The sequence below is a fragment of the Hypomesus transpacificus genome, chromosome 1 (genome assembly GCF_021917145.1).
Source record: "Hypomesus transpacificus isolate Combined female chromosome 1, fHypTra1, whole genome shotgun sequence".
Classification (NCBI taxonomy): Eukaryota; Metazoa; Chordata; class Actinopteri; order Osmeriformes; family Osmeridae; genus Hypomesus; species Hypomesus transpacificus.
In genome coordinates this window covers 4,371,646-4,390,559 of record NC_061060.1, presented here as the reverse complement: position 1 = coordinate 4,390,559, position 18,914 = coordinate 4,371,646, and the positions used below count along the sequence as shown (strand labels likewise).

Sequence of the window (18,914 nt, the reverse complement as noted above, 5' to 3'; positions counted from 1 at the left end):
GATCTGCCATAAGCTCAACAGAAGAATACCTCACTAGAGCCAGAGAATGTCTAGCGCTAGCAGAGCCGCTATTCTCTAGAAACGAAGACTTCACTGGTTACCTAGCCGACTTAGCTAAGGAAAGCAAAGGTAGCCGATGTGTGTTGTCAACTGTCTATAAGCAAGCTAACTAGTTATATACACACAAAACTATATACATTTATGGATATGTGGAATTTAACTAATTTGCCTACTTAGGCTATGTACTGTAGACCATCTCTGCTTTGGTAAAATGTCGATGTTGTTTGTTAGCTAGTAACTACTGGAGCTAGTTAGTTATGCTAATAGATAGGCTAGCTAACCTGTTTACGTTACTACAGTAGCAGCTAGTCTAATAATATGACTGAAATTCGCTTGCATGCTAGCTAGCTTGTACCGGTATTTGGTAGCTTTCCTAATGACTTGGATTTGTTACTGTTTGTTGTTGTAGCAGTTAGTCTAGCAGGTTATGACCGAGCCATTTTGACCAGGAAGTCCAGGCAGCTAGGCTAGCTACTACTAAACTGACGTTGGCTCTTTGTGTCACTAACTAGCCAACGAACTAACTGGCTAACCATTTGACACCCTTCTAGCTTGCTTAGGTTACGTCAATCCGGCTGTTAGCTGTAGTTAGGCTACCTAAATTAAAAGGCTCGTCCAATTATAGCTAGCTATACTAGTTATAACTCTAGCGGATTATTGTATTTATTGTTTCCAGTGGAATGTTAGCTAGAGATAGTCAAGCTATAGTTGAATTCATTTTCTTTCTTGTCTTGTTTTAATTGGGTGTTAGATTGACGTTTATAGCTGATGGTAAATATTGGTTGCTCGTTGATCTAGCTAATATCCTCCAGCCATAATGGTACTAAATGAGAATTGTCACCATATTAGACTTGTACTGTAGTAGCTTGATCTTAGATTTTTGGCGACAGTACTGTATTAGTATACAGTTTTCAATGTTAAGTTTAGAGTAACCAACAAGTTTCTTTTGTAAAGTGACTTCGACTAAAACATTAGCCTTAACCTTTTTGACACCAATATTACACATTGACTGCGTAAATAGATTACAGTAAACTAGTTAGAAAGATAGTGCTACTGTACAGCTCGATTACGGTTTTAACTGGCATTTCAAAAGTAGTTTAGCTAGCCTACAGAAGTCATTATTGTGTATATTTGAACTTTCCTCCTCTCTTCACAGGGATCTAGGTAGATTGCAAAGAAATTGAAGAAGTGGATGTTTATCTCTCAGTGTGTCAATCTGATCTTCATGACTCATTGCAAGATTTGAATTTCTCTCTGCAACATGAGCAGTACAGTAAGTCAATATATTATCTTAATGTACATTTGACAATCACTTATTCTTGCCACCTCTTTCTTGCTCACAGACCTTCAGTTTCACTTGTAGACTGAGACGACCATGCCTAATTGTGTGTTTAAATTCAAAGTCATTGTCCAGCAACAGAGACTAGTCTCTCCCTGCTTTTGGTTTCATGCAGATTCAAAGAAAAAGAAGGAACGCAACTCCATCTAGTTCCAGAAGCAACGCTAAGACAAGCCGGACGGGTAGCGTGCCAGCAGCTTCGGCTCCAGACCCGAGCGAGACCATGGATGTTGCCGAAAGCAGCAGAGCAAGCAGTGCGTATTACCAACAGTCACTTACTAGTCCTGTCCATGTCAGTCTGAATAGGTCAGTAGCTTATCAAATATTGATGACCATTACATCTCTAATATCTATCCCAGATTTCTCAGATCTCCATCGTTAGCTTCTTGAAACCTTGTGGAGGAAATTCTCTGATCTAATGGCTTTTTAGAAGAGTAATAATCAATTGTGGACTGGCTTTTACATTTTTTTATATATACCTTATCTGTGGATGAGGAGGAGGATTAGCAGGAAGAGCAGTAGTTCGCCAGTCTAAACCAAGCTCGGAGTGCGAGGTTTGCAAATGAGAGACATTTTCTCGGTAAGTGTGAAGTTTGTAGGGGGTGTCTTGTCTGCAGGTGAAGAAGACGTGGTGGACCTTACCTGTGAGGGCTCTGAGCCAGCAGCCGTGGTGGACCTGACCAATAATGACTCTGTGGTGGTAAGCCTGCCTCTGGGAACTCTCAGATGGGCTAAGAAAGCTTTTTGTGACACTGAATGTAGCACAAGGACCCACAGGCTAACTTGACATTAGGTATTGCATTCACAAAATATGTACAATTTGCAGGACTGTATACAAGAATTTGTTAAAAAACAGGATTTTTCTGAGTGTATTTTTGTGTTCTTTCTCCCATCATGTTACTGCGGAATTGGATAACCAGGTAGTAGATGAAGGTTAGTCAATGCACATGTTGGTTTCGTAGTGCCACTTTGGTGTAGTGTGGGAGCATTATTCACAACATCAGGCATCTCTCTTAACACGTTCGACCCGCTCTCTCTCTCTATTGGCCTTCCTCTTGACTGTGTCTGATTTTGTATCTCTCTCGTTTTCTCTCCTCTTTCTCTCTCTCTCTCTACTTAGCTCCGGTTCTTTCCCTCTCCGCAGGCCCTCACAGCCGGCGTGCGCTCGACAGCGAGAGCTACGTGCTCAGTAGCGACGAGGAGGAAGAGGACACCAACGCGGCCCTCAACGCGGCTGTGCTCTCCTCCCTTCAGGCTAGCAGCAGAGCCAGGTGCTTACCACCATCCCGTCTGTTTAACGTGCTGCGACTGGGTTTGCTGCTGCTGGACACGCCCCTTGATGGTGTCTTTTGTTTCTTAGGTCTACCCCTGGAACTGTCAGCTGCCCAGTGTGTATGGACACTTATGGAGAGGTAAGAATTATTCATGTTTGTTAGAGTTGGGGTGTGTTCAAGTGAAGCAATGTTCGATCATTTTTACTGCCTGGTATAAATGTTATTCTAGCCAAAGACGGTAAATAACAAATGTCTAATATTGAGTAATATCACTTATTGTATGTCTACCATATCTAATTGTACCCTCCTCTGCAGATCATTGAGAGTGGGAGACTGGTGGTCTCCACAAAGTGTGGTCACCTCTTCTGTAGCCAGTGCCTCCGTGATTCACTGACCAGATCCCACACCTGTCCCACCTGTAGAAAGAAACTGACCCATAAGCAATATCACCCCATATACATCTGACGACAACACCATATATTTTCATTTAGCAAACTTGTGTCAAATTACATTTAGTCATTTAATTGAGTACTGTGTTGTCGAGAGCAATCATGAGATTACATCTGAGCTGGGTTTAGCATAAAGGACAAAAAGAGGTTGCAAAAATTGCTTGACTCAGTACAACACCAGAGCCTAAACCAGCCTATAGATTCACCTCATACACCCCCCCCCCCCCTCCCACCCACACACACACACACATTCACATGCACACATCTGGTTGATGTTACACAGCTTTTGTCTACCTCTGCGATGTTAAGTAGCATGAGCAAAACATTCTGATGCAAGCACACAGTCATACAATGTTTAATTTAATTACATTTTTTGTTCTGAAGCAACCAGTAAAGGGGCAATTGTGACCTTTGGCTAGATACCTCAAATGTTGAGCTATAATATCATTTGGAAATAATGGGCTAAATCTTTCATATTTATTTCCATCACTTTGAGGAAATCCACATTAAGACCAATTGTTTAAGTTATGTGGAAAATGGGTCTTACTGCTGATGAAAAGTTAGATGCCAGTGAGGCTTGGGTTGTGAAAACATTGTTGCTGCTGTAAATAATGTTGTATGTATTGTATATATTGTTGAATAAGTGAATCTAAACAAATGTATCGTCTACGATATTGTCCATCTTCAATAAAATGTCACATTTTTCATTGTAAAATTGCAACATGTTGGTTATAATTATCCCCTGGTTTGCTTGACTGGTTTAGGCCTACAAGAGTCCTATCCTAAAAAATTAACGAAGTTAATTGTGGTTTACTTCGTCTCAAAAGGCCTTTCTCCTTAATCATCTGATTACTAAGAGTGTAGGTCATTCCTTGAACCTAGGGAGTACAAGCAAGGTATTCTTGTTTGTGTTTCATCAAATATCCACAAGGGGGCAGCATTGCATCCTATTACTGATCATTTGAATCTCTTTAGAAATATCAAAACAATCTGTAAAAGCAAACCTTCCCATGTTAAAAATAGACAGGAAACAGGAATGCCATATGTTTATTTACTGATTTGGGTAAAATCATGAAATGTGTTGAAGAGAAGAACATCTAGCGGTCAGGGATCATCGATATGTCTACAAATTAATTGTGAATGAAACCTGATTGAAGCCATATCTTTATTGTATTAGTAATTTACATAATCCAATCATTTACGGCATTGCAGATTTTACTACATTGGCTAGTTTTTCTGCATGTTCTTAACAGTAACATTTGGTTTATTTAGGGTAGGCATATATCCTAATACTACTAATAATTGTTAATCTGTGAGTTTATTATGATTTAATATTTTCTTTATTACTGTAAGGAACCATTTGCATCCTCTAAAGACCAGAAGGAGAGCCAGGATGTTACCAAATGGGTAGGCCTACGGCTAAAACGATACAGTTAATTCCTTAAATTTGTTAGCTACTAGCCGACTCTGATTGGGCAAAAGTTCTGAGCTGGGACGGGCCGTCATCGCAACTGTTTCTTGCCTCGCGGTCTGTTACTGGACGACAAACTGTCATAGCACAAATAAATGTACTTACTTCGTGATTCCAGGCGGAGTTTGTGAAATAGATATTACCTTTCAAAATAGAGTAAAGGACTATTCTTTTTTTATGCGGATTTTCGCACTTTATCTGTACGCACGCCCGGTCTGATGTGTTGAGCTCCAACGAGCGGCTAATGTGAGGACTGTCATTCAAAATAGGCTACCCAAGTTAGTTTTGGTCGCTCGTGTCTGATATTTATGTTATTGCCAGACTTCCCTATTCATGGACTATTTGGGTTTGCATTGGCCGTGTGAAAAAATGACTCAATATTGATTCCTGGGTTTTTTTAAATACAGAAAAGCATGTGGTTTGATACTTCAGTGGGAAACAGATCGAAGACAAATTGCTGCTAGAAGTTTCAGGTAAGTTAATAAATGATATTGGAGATGGAACTAAACTGATGTTCACTCAGATGTTATTAGGTAGGTCTTGCATGTAGATAATTATACAACGACTGCGAAAGGAAACCAACAGCAAAAAATGTTTAAAAATACTTTTTACTTTTTAAACAATTAACAAAGATTTTAAAGTTTTGTATGCACAACTGTAGAGGCGTTCCAACTTTGGAAGGTTGTTTATTATGCCAGTCTTATAATTTAACCTGCATAATTTAGCCACTACAAAATGCAAAATATCTGAGATTTAATTATATTGTATGTTTCGCAGTAATAGGCTAACTTACTGTAATCAAATAATTAATCATGACTTATTGTCTGGCATGACCCCTAAGAACAAACAGGCTATAGAAAGCAGGTAGATGATAAAATACAATTTGGCGGGATGTTTCGGTGATTATTTAGATGTAATCTTGTTGAAAACTGCTGAAAGACTGACATAACTAGAAATAAATAAACAGAAAATAAACTAGCTCACAAATAAAATGTCACGAAAATCTCAGTTTGGACAGGTGTCTATTTAATCTGTTAAATGAAAAACGCCCCATGTTATGGTACTTTCACCTAAATGTGGTCTATACCTTTCCCAGTAGAGTGATTTAAACATTGACAACTTGACAAGTGATCTCACATGTCTCAATGTTTATTTTATCTTGCAGGTTGCAACGTTGAGTCAATCATTGGAACAGAATGAGGTTCTTATGTATTGGCTTGCTGGTTTTTCAGATAATCTTATTGACGAACTGTGCCAGGGGTAAGTAGAGAAAAATGCTCCGACAACTGATACACATTTAAGAAAGATATGTGCACCTCTTTTTTATCACATTAGCCCAAACTATGCCACGATTTCACCAAGACCACTGGAAAAGAAAGCAACAGTTGTGTTCCAACAAGGACCACAATATGGGTTGACTCTAGCTCAGACACAACATCGACCTACAATGCATGCTGGGAGACATACGACGCCCATCCTTTCCCTGTTTGGCCAGATCAGATCTATGAGGGATCTTAACAAAGCTCCATTCACAGTCCCTCACAGGCCAAACACTACACAGGCGCTAGACTACATATCAACACAAACACATAAAGAGCAACGCAATTAGGTTAGCTCATTATATTTGTTTGCTGTGCAATGCCACAGTGTTTCACATAGAGAGAGACCGACTTGATTTGGTTTAGAGAAAAGCATACAAGTATCACAGATACCAAAACTGGCTCTCTAGATTAGCTTTCTGAGAAATCAGATAATCTGAGGACATAGTTAGTTTATGTCCTTACATAACCCAGAGATGGAGCCATTCTGAGGAGAGTAATGTAGATCCAAGATAACAACTCAACAACAAATCAGTGGTAACCTTTGCTATCAAGACTCTCTTGACAAATGGATGGATGTTTTGACCTTTTTTTCCAGACACAGGTTGTGAAATCAGCTTCCCTTCAGTAAAGCCATTTCAAGGATTGTAGCCTGCTGGTAATGGATACAGAGAGAGCAGGGAACTGTAGGGTGGTAGTAAACCAAAACATTTGGGGAGTGATGGGGGTATTTCTCGTAGCATTCCCATTCCTGACTGGTGTGTCCTTGGTGCACGGGGTATGCATGAACATCACGTGAGATGACAAATATTTTCCGCTGTGTGTGGCAGCAGGATTCGGCCCATGTAAGCAGTTGCTTGCCAAAGAGGCACATGAACTGGACAGCTTAGCCTTGTGCAATAGTCCACCCCAGATCACCTTGGTCTGGACAGCTGGAAGATTAGCCTAGAACTGAGCTTTGTAGCTCAGTAAAGTGACTAGTGTTGGAAGCGGAACAATGACATACAGGCCTTGCGCCAATTACGTTTGCGCATCTAAGTGAATCACAAAAGATAATTTAATACAAAAATCGGTGTAGTTGCACAATATCAGCACTTAAGCAAGAGGAATGACATGCAGGACAAGCGTGATTAAAAGTCCTTATAAGGGTTAATCATACTAGTCACACTTCTGGACTAATATACATAGATACCGTCAGTACCCTGTGATGACATACATACACAACAAGTTGCGGAAGCTTGCTAAACCCAGGCTTCGTGTTCAACAGATGGTAGACTAAACACCACAAGCGTTAGCTTCAGACTCTAGAGACAGCTATGTAGATGCATGGTTGGATAGAGAGATGCAGAACAGGGAATAGGGTTGGATGGAGGTTAAGGGGTGGAAAGATTGAAAGGATCCAGGGGGGAGGATAGAGAGGAGGAGATAAGGAAAAGACTGATAGAGAATGAGGTTGAAAGTGTGTGTGTGTGTGGAGAGGGCCGGGGGGGAGGGGGGGGATGCGAAATGTGTGTTCTTACACTGCAAGGCCCTATTGAATTTGTCAGAACCAAGACCACCCAGTAGCACATGGCTGATGTCTCATGGACAGGAAGATGTTCAAAGCCCCAGTTGAGTTGAGACATCTGGCCATGTCTCTGTGCAGTAAACACTCACATGGAAGCATGCTGTAAACAGCGCCTTAACGTACACAACAGAGTGATCATGTAGCTCATCCAACAACCTCTCTGTCCTATCAGTCCAGGAAACACAAGCCTCAGGAGGAGGAGGAGGAGGGCATAAGTGACCATGTCTCTTTCCGTCACTCCCTCCCTTTCCTCGCATCCTAGTTATTTACTGCTTGCTTTCTGTCAGAGACGAGATGTGTGAAGTTTAAGAAAAGGTGTTGGCAAAACGCAGCTGACTTACTGGCATTCTCTCAGGCCCAGGTGAAGTTCTAGATGGCCAGCGATATCTACCTGTTTGTGAAAAAAGCAAAAAAACTGTGGAAGATACCGATGACCTGTTTGGATATTAACATGTCAAATGGTGTTGATTCACCTACCAAGTAACACAGAGCCTTGTTAGCATCCCAGCACGAATAACATTCCCAAGTAATGAATCTGAATGGGACAGGAGGTAATTATGTTGGGCCGGGGGTAGTTTGTTAGTAAAGGTAGATGGTTGATGATTTGGAAAAATGTGGATCTGGAGAGGAGATTCCAAAGAGTTTATTGGTCCTGTTTGTCAGTTCAAACTAAGTAAACATTAGCTTCAGAAGATGAAATGATGTCAAAATGACTCTAATTAGCCATTTTGGGAGTTAAGGGGTTCTGCCCCCTGTCTTTGTGTGTGTGTGTGTGTTACAGGTGTGTCTATCTCTGTTTTGTAAATACATGTAAATGATGGTGTGCATTTGCCAATTTCTCCCACCCAATTCTACCCACAAATAGAGCAACGTTTCTATCACAAATACACACACACACACACACACACACACACTAAAAAGTTCAAGTTCAAGTCTTTTATTTGTCAGGTGCACAGAGCAACACAAGGTTAGACTGGGCACTGAAATTCTTAAGACAAGACAACGCAAGCACTTGGCATAACATAACATATAAGTACACAGAACAAATTTACATCTATGCTGAGCTTAGATAAGTGAACTTCCTAAATATACAGATAGCAATAAATAAACGACTATACTAACCCTAACACTAAAACTTCCTAAATTACAGATAACAATAAATAGTACGCTATACTAACCCTAATACACACAAAAAAAAAAAAAACCTGTTACAACCCTATAAACTAATCTAACCTAAATGGAGTACAGTGCAGTAGTGCAAATTTACAGATCAGTGACTTTGTCAATGACCAAACAGGAGCCTGGTGGCGAGGTACAGTAGTGCAATGTTACTGAAAGAGCAACCAGTAGCTGAAAGTGACAGTGTATAAGTGACTAGTGTGCAGTAAAAATGTCCATATCAGTGTCCATTGAGAAGCCTGATGACCCTTGGGTAGAAACTGTTGTCCAGTCTGCGTGTGCGCGACCGGATGCTGCGGTAACGCCTGCCAGAAGGCAACGGGGTAAAGAGACTGACGGATGGGTGGGAACAGTCTCTTAGAATCCTGCTGGCTTTCCTAAGGCAACGTGTGTGGTAGGTGTCCTGTAGGGCTGGGAGCTTCCTGCCGATGATGAACTCAGCAGAACGGACCACACTTCGTAGGGCCTTGCGGTCCCGGTCTGTGCAGCTCCCATACCACACTGTGATACAACCAGTCAGAATGCTTTCTATAGTGCATCTGTAAAAGTTAGTAAGGATGACTGAGTCCATACCAAACTTCTTCAGTCTCCTCAGGAAGAAGAGGCGCTTACGGGCCGTTTTGACCACCTTGTCCGTGTGAACAGACCAGGTGAGGTCATTGCTGATGTTCACCCCGAGGAACTTGAAGCAGCTGACCTTCTCCACTTCCGATCCATTGATGAATAGGGGTGCATGCTCCTCCTCCTGCCGCCTCCTAAAGTCCACAATCATCTCCTTGGTCTTGCTGATGTTAAGAGAGAGGTTGTTGTCCTGACACCATGATGTCAGGGTGTCAACCTCCTCTCTGTAGGCTGACTCGTCACTGTCAGAGATGAGGCCCACGATGGTTGTGTCGTCAGCAAACTTAACGAGGAGGTTGGAGCTGTGCGTAGCCGCACAGTCGTGGGTGAACAAGGAGAACAGGAGAGGGCTGAGCACACAGCCCTGGGGGGTGCCTGTGTTGGTGATCAGTACAGATGAAAACACAACCATGAACACGCAGTAGTACCGGTGGCAATGAAAACACAATAGTGTATTGTGGAGGCTGGGGCCTGTGTTTGGTCAGTCCTATGGAGCAGGGGTCAGAGGTCAGAGGAGAGGCCCAAGTTGGGTCAGGGAGTGTGCATTCCCCCCCCCCCCCCACAACAACACATCCTCTTCTCCTGCCTCTTCCCCCTACTTACCGTTCCATTCCGCATTCCCTCTCTTTATCCCCTTCTCTTTCCCCTTGTCTGTCGTGATATGTGCTATCTGCCTCCCCCAACCCGCTTCTGCCTCCCTCTATCCCTCTCCCCCCAGCTGTTCGCCCGGTCACGTTACAAATGAGATGTTGAAAGATGATCTACCGGACTGGAGACAGCTTCTCTTGTTTTCTTTTGGATTTGGCGTGTCAGTTTGTGTTGGGGCCTGTGCCTCTGGAACAGCTGTGTGGGTGCGGGTGCGTATGAGAATTAGCATGTGTGCATGCGTTAGTGTGTGTGTGTGTGTGTGCATGGGTGTGTGTGGGGGTGTACTGAATGCTGGACTGAAATCCACCAAGGTACTGACGTGTTTTTAAGTGAATCTCTTATCTCCTAGGACCTCTGTTCTTCTCTCTGAACAGTTAAACCACTGACATGTTGACATTCTCACTCTCATCCTTGGGACTAATATTTCCACTATGATGTCACTCACAGGCATATAATAATAGGCCTTCTGTCCCTGGAGCACAGTTAATGCATTTTATTTTGTCAGTTTATGATAATATCTAAAAGTAAACATTTTCCATAGTAGTGTGTAGCAGGACACAATGCCCCTGTAGAGAAGTCTTCATGAACATCCTGGTCCAATCAATCTCCAGAGGTGCTTTCTATGCTTTGTGGGTCAAAGGTGGGCCGTATCCTCTCTAAACAGTCATTATTGAGGTAGTAAAGTGTCTGGATGGCTTAGTTGGGCTGTTTGATGCTAATGTGAATGACAGACATGAAAAGTCCAAGGGATTCTTTCATAAACCTTGTGTACTCAACTTTCCACATGTTGACATGCATAAAAGGATAACTTTTGACCATTTGCTGGCGCCCTCTGAAGAGATAAATTAATGTGGTTGATATAGTGACACAATCTGGATGGGAAAAAAAGACAAAAAAGTACTTTCAGGTGTTTCAGGTCTTCAACCCATACAGCCTTGTTCTCCCGGTGCACATTGATGAGGTATGTTACCTTCATCTGACTGCTGGATAACTTAGACAGCTTCGCCATGTTTATAAATCTAAATCTTTTGTGTGCACAGGATTTTCTTTTGGTCATGTAGTGTCCATGGGGCACAGACAATGAAACGAAACAAAAGTGTGACACGAACAATCAGACAGACACACATGCTTTGTAAAACATACATTGAAAGCATACCATTTCTTCACGGTCGCAGCTGTCGCGGTGGAATCCACACTGCATTAGGAATGTGGATGGCGTGTGAGAGATGTGGGGGTGGGTTTGGAAAGACCAGAAAATCAAGGCTTTAGCCATATAGGAGTATGAATGTGTTTGTGTGTTATGTAGGGACAGACAGGGACCTAGAAACGTGTGGCGACAAAAGAGAAGTCGACGAGCAGAAAGGATAGCGTGTGCGTGTGTGTGTGTAGGAAATTGGTGATCCTACACAGACGACAGACTCGCTGAGAAGAGGGAGCCACGGACAGAGGGATTTAGCCCTCTCTGACAGGTACAAGTGGCATGATGACTGATTCATTGGGGCAGATATTCTGGGATTGTCTGCCCGCTGTAAGGGGCCAGGTGGGGGGAGAGGGGGGACTTCAGTGGAGACTTTGTGGGCCCTGGTCCTGCAGTATACACATGTGGTGCATGCATACCATGCACACTAGTTCCTCAATACGAACAGTATTATGTGTATGCAACAATTGGGGGTCAGGACCTGTTTACCACTGCAGTGATCCATGTCTCCAAGTCTTACATTGGTTTGATGACATGACAAGAGGTGTTCATGGCATCGCTGAGCAGACAGAAAGGATTTCCTTTGGTTCCACATTTGACGGGCAATCACAACTGTTCCTCCCAACACAGCCCGATCTGCAACGAGTCCTTGTCTTGTATCTCTCCCAACTGCAAACACGTCACCCTCCGAGTCGGCCTGGGTTCTTTATACTTAGCGATGGTGGGTTGGCAGCCTGAAATCGTCTCTGCGTGTGTGATGGCATAAATGTGCAGCATTTGTGTCGGCTTGTGTGCATGTGTGTTTGGGCCAGTTTGACCTACTCAGTTGACTGAAGGTTTCGATGAGACCTTATCTGACAAAGACAGAGACCTGAGGTGAACAAATGGAGTTAGTCATGGCTGAGACTGGGTGTGGAATGTGGGAGGGAAGTCATACAAGCGGTGTGTCTGTGTGTGTGAGTGTGTATGTGTGTGTTTCTATGTGAGAAGGGTAGAAAGGAGGAATGCTGGATTCTCTACCCAGTGAACCAGAAACCCACAGGTGGATAGGTGACAGGGCAGCATAATTTTTTTTTAACCTCCTCCAGAAAACAAACTTTTACCAGGATCTCTGCTGAAATGCCTGTTGGTCAACTTGCACTGCACATTTTGGATCAAGTTGTTTTACAGGGACATTTTAAACAGCATCTTCTTGAGCAGCTACAATGTCATTTGTGCCATTCCAGATTGCTTTCATTCATGTCACTTGAGTGACCCAGACCTCTAGGCGCTCAATGTTTGCTTGGTCTGTCTGGGCAGCAATGGCAGGCTCCTCCACATCAAATATTGACCTCTGATTAGTGGATATGACTGGGGCAGGTGGTTGTGGTGTCAGCCTATAAGAAACAGGGAATGGGAGGGAGGGAGGATGTGTGTGTGTCTAGCGCCCTGCCTCTCAGATAAGACCCTTGGGGAGGTATGGCTGGGGGTCTGGATCGGACCCTATCACGGCACTGGAGGCAGCCGTTGTTACTCATTAACCGCCTTGATCACAACACAAACACACGCTGGAACGTTCAGCTGCTCCCTGTTTCCGTTCAGACACACACTGTGAAGGAAATGTGTTTCACCATGAAGATGAAACGTATGTAGGATTTAACAGGTGTTTCATTGTCTGTATCTGTCTTTCTCTCAGTCGCACTTTCTTTCTGTTTCTCTCTCTCTCTCTCTTTCTCTTTCTCTTTCTACTGCAGCTGGAAAGTGGGAAGGCCTCAGGGGATAGTCGTTTTTAGCTCCCTCCTAAGAAACAGCCCAGAGCCTCCAGAAAAGTAGAGCTGGAATACTACTTGTGGCCTTTAGCACACTTTTCTGCCCCAGCTGCCCTTCTCTTTCTCCCACCCTTCCTCCCTCCTTTCTTCCATCTCTTTTCAACCCAGGCCTGGGAATTAGCTAGCTCGGCTACTTATGCTGCAGTTTTAATCACTTCTCTCTCCTGGCCAGTACATCTGGATAATTGTCATTCCGGCCCAAGTTTTCTACCATTAAAAGACTTTATAACCTCTGGGAAAATGCAAAAAAAAAGAAGAAAAAAACCTCCATCAGGTTCTTGGCTTTGGCCTTAGAACTCTTTGCCTTGAATGTTTTTTTTTTTCTGTTCCAGGCTGTATTGCAAAATGTTTTTTCGTCTTGTTTTATCAGTTCCCTCCAGAAAGACAGGTGTTATGATGAACGGATGAATGGAGGTTTGACAAAACAAGTGGTTATTAGTCGGGATAGGTTTCCTTCTACACCCTCTCGGTTTAACAGACTGCTATTATGTGTTGAGGCAATGGATATTGCACCGTGGTACTGAGACACAACCCTACACTGTGTGTGTGTGTGTGTGACTGTGTGCGCCATGTTTCTCCTCAGCAAGACATGTTGAGGACGTTTTGGCGTTGAGTGCAGCAGGAGGAAAGGAGGGCTCATTTCGCGTGCTACACTGTAACACACTCAACACAGTGTTGGGGTGTGGGGGGTGCTTAAAAGACGCTGTGGAATCTGCTGACTGGTCGGCGTGGCAACATGATCCTCTCAGTGCCCAACACCCCTCGGCTTTCCGAGAACACACCAGGCACCAGGCTGCTAGTGAACACACCAGGCTGCTAAAGAACACACCAGGCTGCTAGTGAACACACCAGGCTGCTAGTGAACACACCATGCTGCTAGTGAACACACCAGGCTGCTAGTGAACACACCAGGCTGCTAGTGAACACACCATGCTGCTAGTGAACACACAAGGGTGCTAGTGAACACACCAGGCTGCTAGTGAACACACCTGGGTGCTAGTGAACACACCAGGCTGCTAGTGAACACACCAGGCTGCTAGTGAACACACCAGGCTGATAGTGAACACACCATGCTGCTAGTGAACACACCAGGCTGCTAGTGAACACACCAGGCTGCTAGTGAACACACCAGGCTGCTAGTGAACACACCAGGTTGCTAGTGAACACACCAGGCTGCTAGAGAACACTAAGACCCATCAACCCTTAGAGCTGGTTACAGTGCCACAGTACACACACACACACACACTTACACACACACAGGCTTTCTTTCTCTCTGCTTCCTGCACATGCATCAATATACACTGTCATGTATGGCATGAAATCTCTCCTATTACTATTAGCGTTATTTCTAAATATCAAATTGTTATCAGAAAATATTCGTATGTATTACTCAGTGTTAAAGGAAAAAAGTGTGTGTGTGCGTGCAGCCGCAAGTTTGTGCCCAGTGTGTTATAAGGGGGGAGTGTGTGTCTGAAGCATTCCTCTCACATGAGTCCTGTTCAGAAAGACATGAATCACTTTGAGGGAGTATGGTTGTGTTGATTGAACAAGGCTTTAATGTAAACGTCTGGCCACTATACACCCCCCCCCCTCCCCCCGTGCCCCGGGGTTAGTGTTAACTGTCAAGCCTCACCAATTGGAAGCAGTTGACCTATTGACAGAGTGGAAGTGAGCTTTGTGTACCTGTGGAAGAAGAGTCGGTGAGCAGTGTCTTAATGTCTTCCCATCACTCCGGCCTGTCGCCCCGGGGTTCCCGACAGGCAGAGGGGAGGGGTAAGAGAGGGGAAAGGACTGCGATTGTGTTTGGGGCCTTGGGTCTCTGGAGCTGGGCCCAGGGTGTTGGCTAGGTCGAAATCTGTGGCTGAGGGTGTTGGTTTTACAGCTCAGGGCGGGCCGGGGTGGCAACAGGAGAGGTATCCACAGAGGTACATCCCAGCTGGACGTATTGTAACTTTCACAGTCAAAGTCATTTTTTTTTTACTTTTGCCTGTTTACTTTTGCCTGAGCACTGTTTATTAATGCTCTTTATGGCCTCTTCTTCCCCAAACCAAGACAGTTAGGAAAGAACAGTCAAAGCTGCAGCGTTAGCTTAGGGAGGCAAAAAGAAGTTCTGACCTTCTCAGGATAGGATGCGTTTTCATCACAAACATAATCTGCAAAGCGATGGAGTGTTCCGTAGAAGGAGGCCAACATTGTGTTGGTGTTGTGGGAATTCTGGCATCTCCTTCTTCCTGTCATTAGAACACATTCCAGACATGCATGCTGTGGCTACCTACAGGCTGTCTGGCATAAGAGGAAGGACTGAGAAAGGGAGGGAAGGAGGAAAGACATGGGGGGGGGGGGGGTAGATAAGTGGTGAGAAGGGAGATGGCGAAGGGAGAGAGGAAGGTAAGAAAGGAAGTAGGGAGCAGCTTTAAGACAGACAAATCTGCGGAGAGGAAAGGTAGATGGTAGACGGCAGAGGAAGATGCTGTTGGACCAACAGCAGTAGGAAGGACAGTGAGGTTAAATGAAAAAAAACAGACCATAATGTCTTTCCTAGTTCCACCGACACACATGTACTAACACAAACACATGCTGTACACGCATATCTGTACCTAAGTAGTCTTATACTGTGCATAAAACAAATCACTATGCCAGCATGTATTGACTTGTGTACAGAGTGTAAAAGAGGAAAAGATTTTTAGTCGTTTCAGTTTCATCCCCTGAGAGAGGTTAAAAGAGAGAGAGAGGTGCCTAGGTAAGGAAAGACCTCTGGGTGTGCTGTCTGTTCTCCTCATCACCACAACCATGAGCGAGGGATGACAGAAACCGAGGTGGGGGGGGGGCGTGTGGGGGGGTGTGAGTCATGCACGCTAGCTGGCTTGTCTATGAATGGGAGAGGGGAGTGCTTAGTCTGGTCCTTAACTTGTGGTTGTGTAGGATCACAGGGAGGGGCTTGGGCTTTGACCCCGGCTTGGGATTCTAACAGAGCTGACCCCAGCTGGACAGAGATGGCCAGTAGGCCCTAAATCAACATGGAAGAAGAGGGAGGAGGAGAGTGAGAAAAGAAAGGGAAGAGAGAGGGAGATTTAAGGTGAGGGCGAGCGTAAGTGTACAAGTGAGAGTCGGGGCAAGGCAGCAGCCAAGGGGGGAGAGAGTAAAAGAGAGGGAGTAACAGAAGGAGAGAGACATGGGAGAGGGAGTACAGGAGTTCAAGCTTCACCGAGTGAATGAGATTTCAATCTGTGTGTGTGTGTGAGTGTGTGTGTGTGTGAGAGAGAGAGAGACCCAGTGGGATTTGACGCCCACTGCCCTCCCCTTGATGAGAAAGCCACACCACAGGACAGGAGTTGGGGGAGGCCAGAGGGAGTGAGCAGAGAGATCAGGATCCAGTCAGCTCTTTACCATGACAAATATCTGTTTTCACACTCTGTACCTCCCATCTATCATAGTGTCAACTTCCTGTTCCCCTGTGAACACTGCCGGGGTAACCGAGCTATAGGCTCAGACTGAAAAGAGCCATAAGCTACAGTTACAACTCTGAACAGATCTGTCTATGTAAAAATAAAAGAGAGAGAGAGAGATAGACAGACAGAGAAGGAGAGAGGGAGTGAGAGACAGAAAGACAGATAAAGAGAGACAGACAGATAGAAAGAAAGGAAGAGAGAGTGAGTGAGAGAGACACTTAAACCAGTAGCCTTGGCCCCAAGTCTACAAAGCTGTAGTAAGTGGCCGACTGACAGGGGACTGTGGATCCCATCAGCCCGAAGGCATAAACAGTGACACTAGTAATTTATAGCTGGCAGCTTCTGACAGTGTGTGTGTCTCACTGGTCCGGAGCAGTCACTCAAACCACAGATGCCACATGCCGAGCAGCTCAGAAGAAGCTCTAAACAGAGTACAGGCTAACAAGCTAAGGCTAACCACATGAGGGAAGGCACTGAAAGAGAGATTAATTTATATTGAGCCATTAAACTTTCTTTTACTGCAGAGTTTTGTACCATTTCGCATGCACTACTGCACCTAAAATACTTGTCTGATGGAGCAGTAATGGCCTTAGTTCTTTTAGTGATGTTGTGACTGATGCTGTAAAATAAGCCTGTATCAGACATGCCTGCCCTCAGGTCGTCTGGTAAAGAGACAAACGAGTGGAGGGAGAGAAAGGACTGTTGCTCGTCCCTGCCAGGATCTTGATCTAAGAGGAGAGAGAGAGCATAAAACCGAAACCCTCTGCCCTGTCTGATCTCCTCTGTCTCTTCATCTGTTCAACATCTCTCTCTCTCCCACATGCTCTCCTCCTCTTCTAAGAATCTCCTTCCATCCATCTCTCTTTCTGTCTGCATCCTTCTGTCCTCCTAACTCATTCGTTCTCAATCCCTCGTAAAATCCTTTGCGTTCCCTTGCATTACTTTTCTCCCTGTCTGGAGTGTTCAGTTTTCCTGGTCTTTTCCCTCTTATTTTCCCCCATACCCAAAGCTCCTTTTTGAGGTAAACAATGTGTCCGTCAGCTGTATGTCCTTCTCCCTTTACACAACAACAGTATTAAAGACATGTTTCAACGGCATGTTGAAAAGGACAAACCTAAATACTTTCCCATTGCCATGAGGGTAACCCTCTCCTGTCCTCCCTCCAGGACCCCCCCGTGTGGCCGAGCACGTCTCCCACCGCCAGTCGGTGCGTCTGGGCCGCACCATGAAGCTGGCCTGCCCCGTGCAGAGCGACCCTCCGCCCCTCATCATGTGGACCAAGGACGGACGCAACATCCACAGTGGCTGGACGCGCTTCCGGGTGCTGCAGCACGCGCTGCGCATCAAGGAAGTGGAGGCAGAGGACGCCGGGACGTTCGTGTGCAAGGCCACCAACGGCTTCGGGAGCGTCAACATCAACTACACGCTCATTGTGATCGGTGAGTCCGGGGACGCGCCGTGCGGAGACTGTGGGGTGCAGCCATGTCAGCATACGCACGCTGACCGGAGGCACAAGCAAATACAAAACTTTGAAAGCACATAATACACACATAATGCCCCCCCCCCACACACACACACCAATACACACACATATATACACACACACACACACAGCGCTAATGAGCTCTGGTCTAATCTGGCCTCAGTGTCCCGGGGAGACAGGGACGCTGGGATGGAGAAGGTCAGCCACCCGTGGGCTAGTCACAAGATTACCCTCCTCCTTTTCCTCCCTGCTCGTTCCCCCCTTTCTTCACCTCTCCTGTTTAAGGACACAAACCCATCAGTGTGTTTTACTAAAGGCCTGAGTGAAGATAGTGGGTGTGGATGTGTGTGCCGGTGTACTTGTGTATTATGATGTGTGTGTTTGTGTTATGTACGGGTTTGTGGGAGATGGAAAGTGGATGTGTGCGTGTAAGATATGGTCCATAGGAGAGATTTCTCATTGGTCCATTAACTTTTGGCAACCTAGGACAGTTCTAGGGGAGATTAGCCGGTCTGGGGTGATAGGTCTTATATGTAGGACTGATCAAGCCCAATTCAGTCCCAAACAAAGCTGAACAAAAAGCAGGCTCAGCCATGAATGGGCTGTTTGTGTTATGGCGGCGGTCAGCTGGCAGGGGCTGGTTTGCTTGTCTGTGTGTGAATATCTCTTACTCCAAACACTACCCCTCACAGACTCACTGTGGGTGAGGTCAAGGTTAGGGCTGGGGCTGGGGTTAGAGCTAGGCCAGGCTGGGGGCTAGTTGCAGAACTGGATCTGTGACTGAGGCTCAGGCTGGGGGTTTAAGATGTAGAGGTGCAGAGAGAGGCAGCTGCCAGCCTATATGACCTCAGAGGCAGCTGTTGCCCCCCCCCCCCCCTCCTCCTGCCCATTCACAACTCCTCTTCTCTCCTTCCTCGGTCTACCTACAGCCCTACTCCCAACCCCCCCCACCCTGCCCACACTTGGTGCCAGCCCCAACTTTTGATGCACCGACACAAGGTCTGGAGATGCCATTTAGTCAGGCCCTATGAAGTTCCTCTTGCTTTCTA

General features: G+C 45.1%; 2 protein-coding genes across 4 annotated transcripts in view; both read left to right on the top strand.

The window, feature by feature from the left end:
- Nucleotides 1-38: 38 nt before the first annotated feature.
- Nucleotides 39-3,837, top strand: rnf4 (ring finger protein 4). 2 transcript variants are annotated; one of them, XM_047019428.1, is made up of 8 exons: nucleotides 39-129; nucleotides 1,217-1,333; nucleotides 1,515-1,653; nucleotides 2,017-2,099; nucleotides 2,320-2,332; nucleotides 2,544-2,670; nucleotides 2,760-2,811; nucleotides 2,989-3,837. In XM_047019428.1, the coding sequence occupies exons 2-8, from the start codon at nucleotides 1,322-1,324 to the stop codon at nucleotides 3,136-3,138; spliced, it is 576 nt and encodes a 191-aa protein (XP_046875384.1). In that variant the 5' UTR covers nucleotides 39-129; nucleotides 1,217-1,321; the 3' UTR covers nucleotides 3,139-3,837. The 2 variants fall into 2 exon arrangements, with proteins under 2 accessions (XP_046875384.1, XP_046875376.1); XM_047019420.1 differs by having other exon boundaries at nucleotides 2,520-2,670.
- A 751-nt stretch (nucleotides 3,838-4,588) lies between these two features.
- fgfrl1a (fibroblast growth factor receptor like 1a) overlaps nucleotides 4,589-18,914 on the top strand; it is a 33,458-nt gene continuing 19,132 nt past the window's right edge. The window contains exons 1-4 of one of the 2 annotated variants that reach the window (XM_047018445.1): nucleotides 4,589-4,839; nucleotides 5,001-5,066; nucleotides 5,759-5,853; nucleotides 17,549-17,821. In XM_047018445.1, coding sequence (XP_046874401.1) covers nucleotides 5,790-5,853; nucleotides 17,549-17,821 — 337 coding nt within the window. In that variant the 5' untranslated portion in view covers nucleotides 4,589-4,839; nucleotides 5,001-5,066; nucleotides 5,759-5,789. Of the gene's footprint in view, nucleotides 5,067-5,758; nucleotides 5,854-17,548; nucleotides 17,822-18,914 lie in introns of both variants that reach the window. The other variant, XM_047018363.1, reaches the window with a different exon arrangement.

Bases quoted from the DNA above. Each gene is read 5' to 3' on its own strand.
- rnf4 (XM_047019420.1), top strand. The intron at 1,654-2,016 runs GTGCGTATTACC...TCTTGTCTGCAG, and splicing joins CGAAAGCAGCAGAGCAAGCA to GTGAAGAAGACGTGGTGGAC. The intron at 2,671-2,759 runs GTGCTTACCACC...TTTGTTTCTTAG, and splicing joins CAGGCTAGCAGCAGAGCCAG to GTCTACCCCTGGAACTGTCA.